The sequence below is a fragment of the Manacus vitellinus genome, unplaced genomic scaffold (genome assembly GCF_001715985.3).
Source record: "Manacus vitellinus isolate BGI_N305 unplaced genomic scaffold, ASM171598v3 scaffold_47_pilon, whole genome shotgun sequence".
NCBI classification, from domain to species: Eukaryota; Metazoa; Chordata; class Aves; order Passeriformes; family Pipridae; genus Manacus; species Manacus vitellinus.
Window position 1 is genome coordinate 4,577,038 of NW_021940585.1, and position 9,450 is coordinate 4,586,487.

General features: G+C 55.6%; 1 protein-coding gene across 1 annotated transcript in view; it reads right to left on the minus strand.

Moving 5' to 3' along the window:
• Nucleotides 1-9,450, minus strand: part of NFASC (neurofascin) — a 53,640-nt gene that overhangs the window by 35,697 nt on the left and 8,493 nt on the right. The window contains exons 6-14 of the mRNA XM_029962496.1: nucleotides 6,207-6,318; nucleotides 5,428-5,612; nucleotides 4,560-4,691; nucleotides 3,792-3,935; nucleotides 3,035-3,146; nucleotides 2,766-2,932; nucleotides 2,074-2,221; nucleotides 1,341-1,465; nucleotides 463-498 (exon numbers count right to left, since the gene is read on the minus strand). Coding sequence (XP_029818356.1) covers nucleotides 463-498; nucleotides 1,341-1,465; nucleotides 2,074-2,221; nucleotides 2,766-2,932; nucleotides 3,035-3,146; nucleotides 3,792-3,935; nucleotides 4,560-4,691; nucleotides 5,428-5,612; nucleotides 6,207-6,318 — 1,161 coding nt within the window. The remainder of the gene's footprint in view (nucleotides 1-462; nucleotides 499-1,340; nucleotides 1,466-2,073; nucleotides 2,222-2,765; nucleotides 2,933-3,034; nucleotides 3,147-3,791; nucleotides 3,936-4,559; nucleotides 4,692-5,427; nucleotides 5,613-6,206; nucleotides 6,319-9,450) is intronic.

Genomic DNA, 9,450 nt, shown 5'->3' on the forward strand with positions numbered 1-9,450 from the left:
AGGAATGCAAACAAACAAATAGGGTGGAAGGGAAACAAAACCTCAACAAAAACATAAACTCATTGGAAATTCCCCGGGCACAACTCCGGTTTCTTTATCCCTTCACGAGAACCTGCTCGTGCAATAACAGCAATAAATTCTGTCCAGGCAAAGGTCAAGGGCTCAGAAATTCAAGGTGAATTTTTTTTCCTGTCAGGGCTCAGCATTAAAAGTGATTTTTTTTTTTCCACTTTCCCTCAGGAGAGCGTCCCAAAGGGGCACTTTGGGGCACAAAATGTCGTGGCAAGGGACCTTCCTACCCACGGCCATCTGGCTGGGTTTTGAAGGACAACTTGGAGAGGACTTGGAAGCATCAGCTCCCAGATTTTTTCAGCTCTGACGCTTTCCTGCTGGCGTTACTGGCGAGGCAAACCAAAATCAACTCGGGAAACAAAACAAAGGCAACAAATTAGTGCTGATTACCTTTGGGTAACTCTCTCACACGGTTAGCAGGGACGGCTGCAAGGTAAGACAGTGCTTGTTAACCGGGTTAGTTTAGTCATTAAGCTTGGGTGGCCAAAGGAGCACCTGGCAAATGTGAAGTCACACACACAGTTATGGGTTTGGGAAGGAATCGATCCTGTGTGGGGAGCAGAGCAGGGACATCCTTCCCCCAGACACCTCCAGCCGAGCCCTCCCAGCTCTGTTCGTGTTTGTAACGCAGGGGAAAGGGGAGACATCAGCCTGGTGTGGGGTTAATGAGCTATTAGGGGACGGGAAGGGGTGGAAACCAAGCCCAGTGGAATTATCAGGGATCTGGGGTTCCTGGTGCACTCCAGCTCGTGGAGGGCACTGGCAGGTCGTGGCATTCCTGGGAATCTGAGGTGGCCCAGAGCAGGGCATGATAAATCTGTGTTTTCCAAGTGGGTTCACAGCGAGCACAGGTGGGGAGTGGGCTCAGCTCTGTCCCTGCCTGTGCTGCCGAGGGGACACGCAGGGCCAGGATCCCCCCCAGCTGGGTCACCCCCAACTCCCCACTGCTCAGCACCCCAACACCCCCTTAAATTCACTTCCAAATTTAGGACTGTTCCCACAGAGCTCCAACATCCACACTGGGATATTTTTGGCCCTGTGTAATAACCACTCTCCTATTTTTTCGCTCTCAAACACGAGGGGGTTTTTTTTGGGCTCCAGTTCAGCGCCGGCGCCCGGGACGAGGCAGAGCGTCCTTGCCGAGTCCTGTGAGGGAACTGCTGCCCTGCCAGCACCTCCCTGAGCACCCAGGGGACACCCTGGTGAGCAGAGACCTCTCAGCCTGACCTCGAAGGGGGTCTGTCCTGTTAAAAACGGGGCAGCTTTACCGAGCACGGTGAGATAGGCCTTGGCCGAGTCCTTGTCCAGCTCCGTGCTGGCCACACACGTGTAGTCCCCCTGGTCCCTCTCAGCCACGCCAAATATCGTCAGGCCATCGTCTTCTTTCTTCATCCTTCAAGAAAAGCAAGAACCACACGACTGTTCCAGGCAGCAGCACCGAGGGCTGAGCGTTCTCTGCCAGGACACAGCTCCGAGCCCGACCAGAGCAGGAGGACGGCTCTGCTCTGAGGGTTTCATCAGCTGAGGAGTGCTGAGCTATTCTGGGAAACCTCATTTCCTAAGGAATCAGCAGATGTGCCCTGGAGTGTGTCTGGGGAATAATCACACCTTCAGGACAACAGCCAAGCTCAGGCTGGTGGCCCGGGATCAGATCTCCCTTCCCAAGGAGGGAGTGAGCCATGGCAAGGAAATTAAAGCTGCCCCAGGCACGGCAGATAAACGTTAATTTTGAGGCGGGTTGTTATTAACTCACCCCTTTTATCAAGATGTCCTAAAATATCTGTAAATAAAACCCACAGCAAGGTCCTGATTTACTGATAAATCAGCTGCAATTGCTGAGCAGTGCCTGTTGGAAGGAGCTGGCAAATTAAAAGTATCAAGAACATCAAACGCTGCCTAGGTGGGAACTCGGTGTTTATCCACATTATCCTGAAATGTTCTGTAAAAATGTTCCCAGCAACCCTGGGAGGGAAGATCCGTGAAACTTCTGGAAACACAGACCTGCTTCCCAGGTACAGGGGGGCATCATCCTTGAGCCAGGTGACCGTGAGCCTCAGCGTGGGGTCGTGCTTGACGCGGCAGTGCAGGCGAGGCATGGAGCCCCTCTTCACCACCTGGTCCTCGGGCCCTCTCACAATCCTGGTGGGGTCTGCCCGGGGGCAGAAAGGAAGTGTCAGGCACCAAATCCCTGGCTCTTGGCTCAGGAGCTCGGTGGGGATTTGGTGGTGCTTGGAAAGGACACACACGTGTTTGTCCAGCTTGGTGGATGAATGGCCTAGGATACAACTAAATTAATTCACCAAGCCATTAATTCACGCTGAACCTCTAAAAAAACCCCCAGTTTTCTGAGTCAGCAGTCACATTTGCTGAACAGGGAGAGCCCTGGCAGAAACAATCCAGAAAATGTTTTCCTGTCCTCGGTTAACCCTGAGGAACACTTTGCTTTGCTGTTTGCACTGCTGATGGCATCTCCCAAAACCCACACCAAGCCCTTCTGCAGCTCCAGTACATCCCCAGCCTTGTTTTCTTCCAGCACTAAAAAGGAATTTGTACCATTTTCCAGATTCCAGCTTTGAGCCACACAGTGCCTGTCCTGCTGACACACTTGGGTGCACCACCACCAACCTCCCTGACCCGAAACTGTTATTTCTGCTGCAAGTTCCAGAAGATCCCAGAGCCCTTCACGTCCCTACCTTTGACCTCCAGGCGAACCTGGGCCTCTGCTTTGCCCAGGATGTTGGTGGCCACGCAGGTGTAGATGCCCTGGTCCTCCTTCCGAGCCATGAACATCTCCAAGCTCCCGTTCTCGTGGGCCTTGTAGTTCCCTCCGTCCAGCGTGTTCCCCTGGCCGTTCTTAAACCTCACAACACCACAAAGGGCTGTTGTAAGGGAAGAAAGAGCAGGAAAACCCCCCTGCCCTCCCCAGCCCTCGGCCTGGCAGGGGCAGTGCTGCAGCTCTTACCATCGCAGGGTGGGGATGGGGGAGCCGAAGAAGGGGCAGTCGAGCCGGGTGCGGTTGTTCTGGATGACCCTGATGAGCTGGTTGCGGGGGGCCAGGATCCGGGGGGGCACGTCTGCAAACAGCACAGAGCACAGCCATGCAGAGGGACAAGAAACCAGGTCCTGCTGCTCCTTTCCAGCCTCTCCATCCACCCTCCCGTTTCTCTTGTTCGTTTTTCCCCCTGGCGCTTTCAAAACCCAGCGGAGCTTCTCCAGTCCCTCTCCTCTCCTCTCCCCCTCCCTTCCAGCCTGGCTGCAGGACTCAGCTCGTGTCCTGGGACTTGGCAGGGCCAGGGCAATGGATTTCTGCTCCAAAGCCCGGCTGCAGAGGTCAGGAACCTCTGTGGAGCAGCTAATGACAGAGAGGAAAGCAAGTGGAGAACTTCTGCAGGGCAAAGGGGGGTTGTAAAAGAGGGAGAATACCTTTGACAAGGGCAGATGGTGATAGGACAAGGGGGAATGGTTTTAAATAGAAGAGGAGAGATTGGATAAGCATTGGATATTAGGAAAAAATTGTTCCCTGTGAGGGTGGGGAGGCCCTGGCACAGGTTGCCCACAGAATCATCCCTGGAAGTGTCCAAGGCCAGGCTGGATAAACGTGGAGCCCCCTGGGCTAGCGGGCGGCGACAGCAGGGTGGGACTGGGTGGTCTTTAAGGTCCCTCCCAAGCCAGAGCAGGCTTGGGCTGTGTGCCAAGCGAGTGCAGGGGGCTGTGCTCACCCAGCACGCTGACGAAGGCGTTGGCCAGCAGGTAGCCGTGCTCGTTGGAGGCGTTGCACTGGTACACGGCGCTGCTGCCGATCTGCGTGTCCCGGAACACGATGGTGTCCCCGGCCACCTCCCGGCTCGGGTTGTGGGCAGAGGCTTCAACACAACAGAGCACTCTTATTTAAAGTCTGCTTTAAGTCAAGAATTCACCGGGCAACAGCACCGAACATCCTCCCAGCCCGGCCCGGGGAAAAGCGAGTGGTGGTTCGTGACCTCCCCGGTCCCAACGGTGAGCCCGGGGTTCGGCTTGGGCTCACCTCAGGCACTGCCCTGAACCTGCAGTGAGGTTTAGTAAATCAGCAAAAACCACCCTAAACTAGTAGTAGTGGCCCTAATTAGCAGAAACAACCCTGAACTAGCAGGAACAACCCTAAACTAGCAGTAAAAACCTTAAACTAACAGAAACTGCCCTAAACTAGAAGTAAAGACTCTGAACTAGCAGAAACTAGTCTAAACTAGTAGCAACAGCCCTAATTAGCAGAAACAACCCTAATCTAGCAGTGAAGACCCTAAACCAGCAGAAACTACCCTAAGCTAGCAGTAAAGACTCTAAACTAGCAGAAACTGCCCTAAACTGGCAGTACCAACCCTAAACCAGCAGCAGGGCCAGTGTGTGGGGCTGGAGCCCGGGCAGTGCCTGGCACCCCAGCAGCAGCTCTGGCTCAGCCACAGGACCCTGGGTTGGGTTTGTGGTGGGGTTGGCACAGCCCCCCCGCTCACCTTCGATGGGCTCCCCGTTCACCAGCCACTGGATGGAGGGTTTGGGGTTCCCGTTGGCTCGGCACACCAGCCTCCCGTCCTCCCCGGGGGCCAGGATGAGGTTTTCGGGTTCATCCAGCCAGTATGGGGCAGCTGGAAAACACCCCAGGGCCCCAGTTACACCCCAGGGCCCCATTTACACCCCACGGCCCCAGTTACACCCCAGGGCACCACTTACACCCCAGGGCCCCAGTTACACCCCAGGGCACCAGTTACACCCCAGGGCACCAGTTACACCCCAGGGCCCCAGTTCCATGGGCAGCAACTCCCCCTCCTGCCAGCTCCCCCTCCTGCCAGCTCCCCCTCTGCTGCTCCCCCTCTGCTGCTCCCTGGAGATGTGGGACAAGGAAAATTCCCTCCTCTCCAGGGGGTTTCCCCTGGTGGGCTCAGGGTCCCTCCTCCCCTCTTTGGCCACACGAGCCCACACTTCATGTCAGTGAAGTTCAGCTGAGAGCTCATCTCACGCTGCTTTTAGGGCAGTTTGGACGAGGTGGCTTCAAACTGAGGGACAGTTTAGGTGGGATCTGAGGGAAAAATTCCTCCCTGGGAGGGTGGGGAGGCCCTGGCACAGGTTGCCCAGAGAAGCTGTGGCTGCCCCAGGCCAGGCTGGAGCAACCTGGGCTAGAGGAAGGTGGCCCTGCCCATGGCACAGTCTTTAACATCCCTTCCAACCCAAACCATTCCATGACTCACAGCTGGCTGGACATGGCACAGAACCAGCCCCTCTGGGAAGCCCCCAGTGCCCCTCCCAGCAGCCAGAGCCCCCCTCCCGTGCCCTCCCAGCTCCTGGCGTGGGGGTCCCCGAGATGGGAAGGTAAAGGTGACGTACCCTTCACTCTCACCGAGATCGTGTGGCGGATGCTGCCCATCTTGTTGGAGGCCAGGCAGAAATACTCCCCGGAGTCCTCCTCGGACACGTTGGAGATGCGAAGGGCCTTGTTGAAGTTCTCCAGCTTGGTTTTGCCCACGGGGAGCTCCCCTCCTTTCTTGTACCACATGATGTCCGGTGCTGGGCTGAGGAGAGGGGAGCAGGTCAGTGCTTTTGCCAGGCAGGGAAACGGCTCCCAAGAAAGCGGCTGATGATCCTGCACTGGGAAGCACTCACGGCCAGGGAGAAGGGCTGAGCCAGCTGCTGGGCCACCCTCCTTCAGACCACCCCCCCTAAAGCAGGACCCTGAGCACCACCAGGTGATCCCCTGGTTCACCTCACGGCTTGGGGGGTGCAGGATCAGAGAAACCTGGAATGCTCTGGGTTGGAAGGGTCCTTAAAGACCATCCCACTCCAACCCCCTGCCATGGGCAGACCAGCAGGGCACTGGGGTAGAACCACAGCTGTCCTCACCCACAGTGTGGTGAGGAGCTCCCAGGAGATCCACAGATCTAAGGAGAAGCCAGTGGGGAATTATCCTTGGACAAGCATCCGGAGACACCTGCAAACCTCAGCTCTCCGTTTCCTCGATGCTTTTGTGCATCAAGCAGGTTATGAGAGCCTTGCTAAAAGAGAGGAATGACCCCTTTTTCCCAGACAGAGGTGTTTCCAGGGTGATTCAGCACCCTGGTCCCGGTTCATCCCACTGGGAATGACCCTGTGCCCCCCCAGGTACGTACACTCCGGAGGCGATGCACTCCAGCAGGAGATCCACCCCTCGGAGTACCATCTGGCTGCTGGTGGTCCCGTAGGGATACATGAAGCTGGGAGTCGTTTCCGTGATCCCTCGGGCTGGAATCAGCAGGGGAGAGAAAGAGAAAACAAAAACAAAAGAAACAAAACACGGGGCTTTTTAAAAAAAAAAAAAAGTCTCCTCGGGGGGTCAGAAACACGTCTCGCCTCCCCCCCCCCGCCGACCTGGGAGGCTGAACTCCCCCAAAAATGCACCTGGAGGGGAGAGGAGGGCTCCAAATGGGGTTTAAATGAAGAAATGGAAGGGTGGAGAGAGGATGCTGGGCGGGCAGGGGGGTGGAGAAGCAGCAGAGGGTGGGCAGAGGGAGCTGAGCCGTGGGAATGGTCCCTGCACCAGCAGCTCCCACCTTTCCTGCCCATCCCTGCCTCTGGCACGAGGAAATGGGCTGAAATGGGATGAGACTGGGAAATACTGATGGACAAACACGTGAGGAAGGACGAAGTGGTCACAGGAAGGGTTTACTCAGGCAGCTGGGACACTTGGACACAGAGATTTCGGGAACGTGGAGCATCCCAGCACTGCCTGGGGCTCCAGCAGCACCAAAGAGCTTCTCCAGCCTCACCAAGGGCCTGGAAGGGCAGGGCCCTTTGGAAAGGAACAACTCAGCCACCAAAATGACACATTTCAGGACTGGACAGGGAAGTTTAATAGGAGAAGATCAGGGGAAGACACGAGGCAACTCTCTACAGATACACACGGTGAAGATCTCTCTTTGTAGGGGGGGAAATTATTTATTTATGGAATAAATTCCATTAATAAGTGGAATTATTGACCTAGATCTGGATCAGTGAGAACAAAACGGGATGAGATGGGTTTGAAAGCAGCAGTAGCAGAGATGGAAGTTATGAGATTAGGAAAGGGGGTGGAATGGGCAGGGCTGGCACAGGGACTCTACAAATCCTGGGGGGATCCGTGGGCAGAGCCCACCCCGGGGCAGGAGCAGGAGCTTGGGGTGCAGCCCAAACCCTCTCCTGAACCCCCAAAGCTTCTTTGTCCCAGTGAGCAGGAGGCAGCCGGGTGTGCCCAGTGCCAGGAGGGCTTGGGGGATGCCCACCTTTCTTTGGGAAGCCTCCAGAGCTGTGCCAGGGGGAGAAGGAGGGGGGAGAGAGGACAAGGGCTGTGCTGGAGTTCCCAGCCTGGCATGAGGGAAGGGAAACTCAGCCTCAGGAGTTAATCCATGCCTTGGAAAGGACTCCTCACCAGCCAGAGCCACACATCCCACTGTGGGACATGCAGGGGGATCCCCGAGGGTTAGTCAGTTATTCCATTAATGGATTACCAGGGCAGGGAGAGCTTTGCTGGATCCACAGGGGTTGGTTCCCTGGGCAGGCAGACACTGCCCTTTGCATCCCTGCCTCTGGAGAGGGTCTCATTCCTGGGTATCCCAACCCATCCCAGGCTCTGGGGGGCACAGCAGAGCCAGGGGCTGGGCTTGGAGCTGGAGTTTATCCCAGCTCCACCTCTCCAGCCACATCCATGAGCTTCTCCCACCTGATTGGGGCAGTGGGATATTATTCTGTGGGCTTTTGTCAGCCAACAGGCTGCAGGACTCACTCCTACCACAGCCCTGCTGGCTCAGGAGCCCAGGGCAGAACTAGCAGAGCTAAAGCAGCAGTGCAAGCCAAATTTTGTGAGCCATTTATTAATGATGACAATTAAAAATAAGGGAGATAAATTAGTATCCTACCCACCTGTTTAACAAACATAACACCAGCGTTGCACAGCTGAGAGACTTTTTGCCTCAGCACAGCATCACTAAGAAACGTTTTGCTGTTTCTAAGAAGGAGCAGCCAGAAATTCTCCCAGTTCTGCTCTGGCTCTGAACGTGTGGAAGCTCCAGCTGGAAGCTCTCAGCCATCCAGCAAAGTCTCACTCATCCCTCTGGATGGATCAGAACCGGAAAAATAAATCCCCTGGCTGTTTCCTTCTGCTCCAAAACAGACTCTGCTTCCAAACTGGTGGTTCCAGAAACATCCACTGCCCCCTCCCACAGCCCTGACCTGGTGGCATCTAAAAATTCTCCATCCCCTCTGGTGTCCAGGGCTGTGCACACCCTGACACGTCCCAGCTGCTCTCCTGCTGCACAGCCAGCTCCAAACACCCCACAGGTTTGCCAAAAAGGACAGAGAAAAAACACCAAACCAGGCCTTGGTTTCCATTAAAAAAAAAAAAAAAAAGGGAGAAACTTCTGCTGATAAAATATCCAGTTAATCCTTTTAGCTTGTTTTTCCCTGGGTAACTGCAGCCAGTTTGCCCCCACAATCCAGCTTGGCAGCAGGGAAATCCCTGCTTTTGCCCTGGGTGGGATGTCCCAGGGGCTGTTTGGGATGTCTGTCCCCCCCAACCTCACATCCACACAGCACATCCCATGTCCCTGAGATAAGGGATATCCCAGGAATGAGACTCCCAGCCTCTGGAGATCCCTTTGCCAGCTGGCTCCAGTGCTGTGCCCATCCCAGCACCCCAAGGCAGAGGCACTGAGAGCCCCGAGACCCCCAAACCCCCCAAATCCTCGGGATCCTGATGTCCCTGTGCCCACCCCAAAGACTCCTCGCTTGCCCCAGCTGGTTCCAGTGGCCAGCAGAGCCAGGCAGGTCATTCCAGGGAGAACCACGGGGTCAGCAGCAAGGAAAAGGGCTGAGGGTAACAATTATCCCACCAGCTCATCAACTGTTAATTAATGAAGTGCTGGGTTGGACTTAGGTCTGCACAGGGGTGTGAGGGAGCGACTGGAATTCACTGGGGCCAAGAGGTTTTCCAGGGGGTGTTAAGTGCAAATAATCCTGACAATGCAAAGAGCAGGAAGTTTATCCTAAAACAGGAATAGGACAGAAATCTTGGAGGCTGTGCAAACAAAATCTCATTTTCCTGACTAACTCTTTGGGCATCCCTTTGCCCTGAACAGCAACGAGCAGTGGGAGCTCAGGCAGCCCAGGACCACCCCTGTCCACTGGATTTCTCAGCCCAGGGCCACCCCTGTCCACTGGATTTCTCAGCCCAGGGCCACCCCTGTCCACTGGATTTCTCTGTCCCTGAGAGAGGCATCTCCTCTCCTTCCTTTCTCCCCAAGGAACGATGCAGCTCGTGCAGCCCCCCTGGAAGCTGATTTTGCTGACAATCCCTTTTCCCAGCCGTTTCTCCCAGCATTTCCAGACCATTCCCAGCCCCTT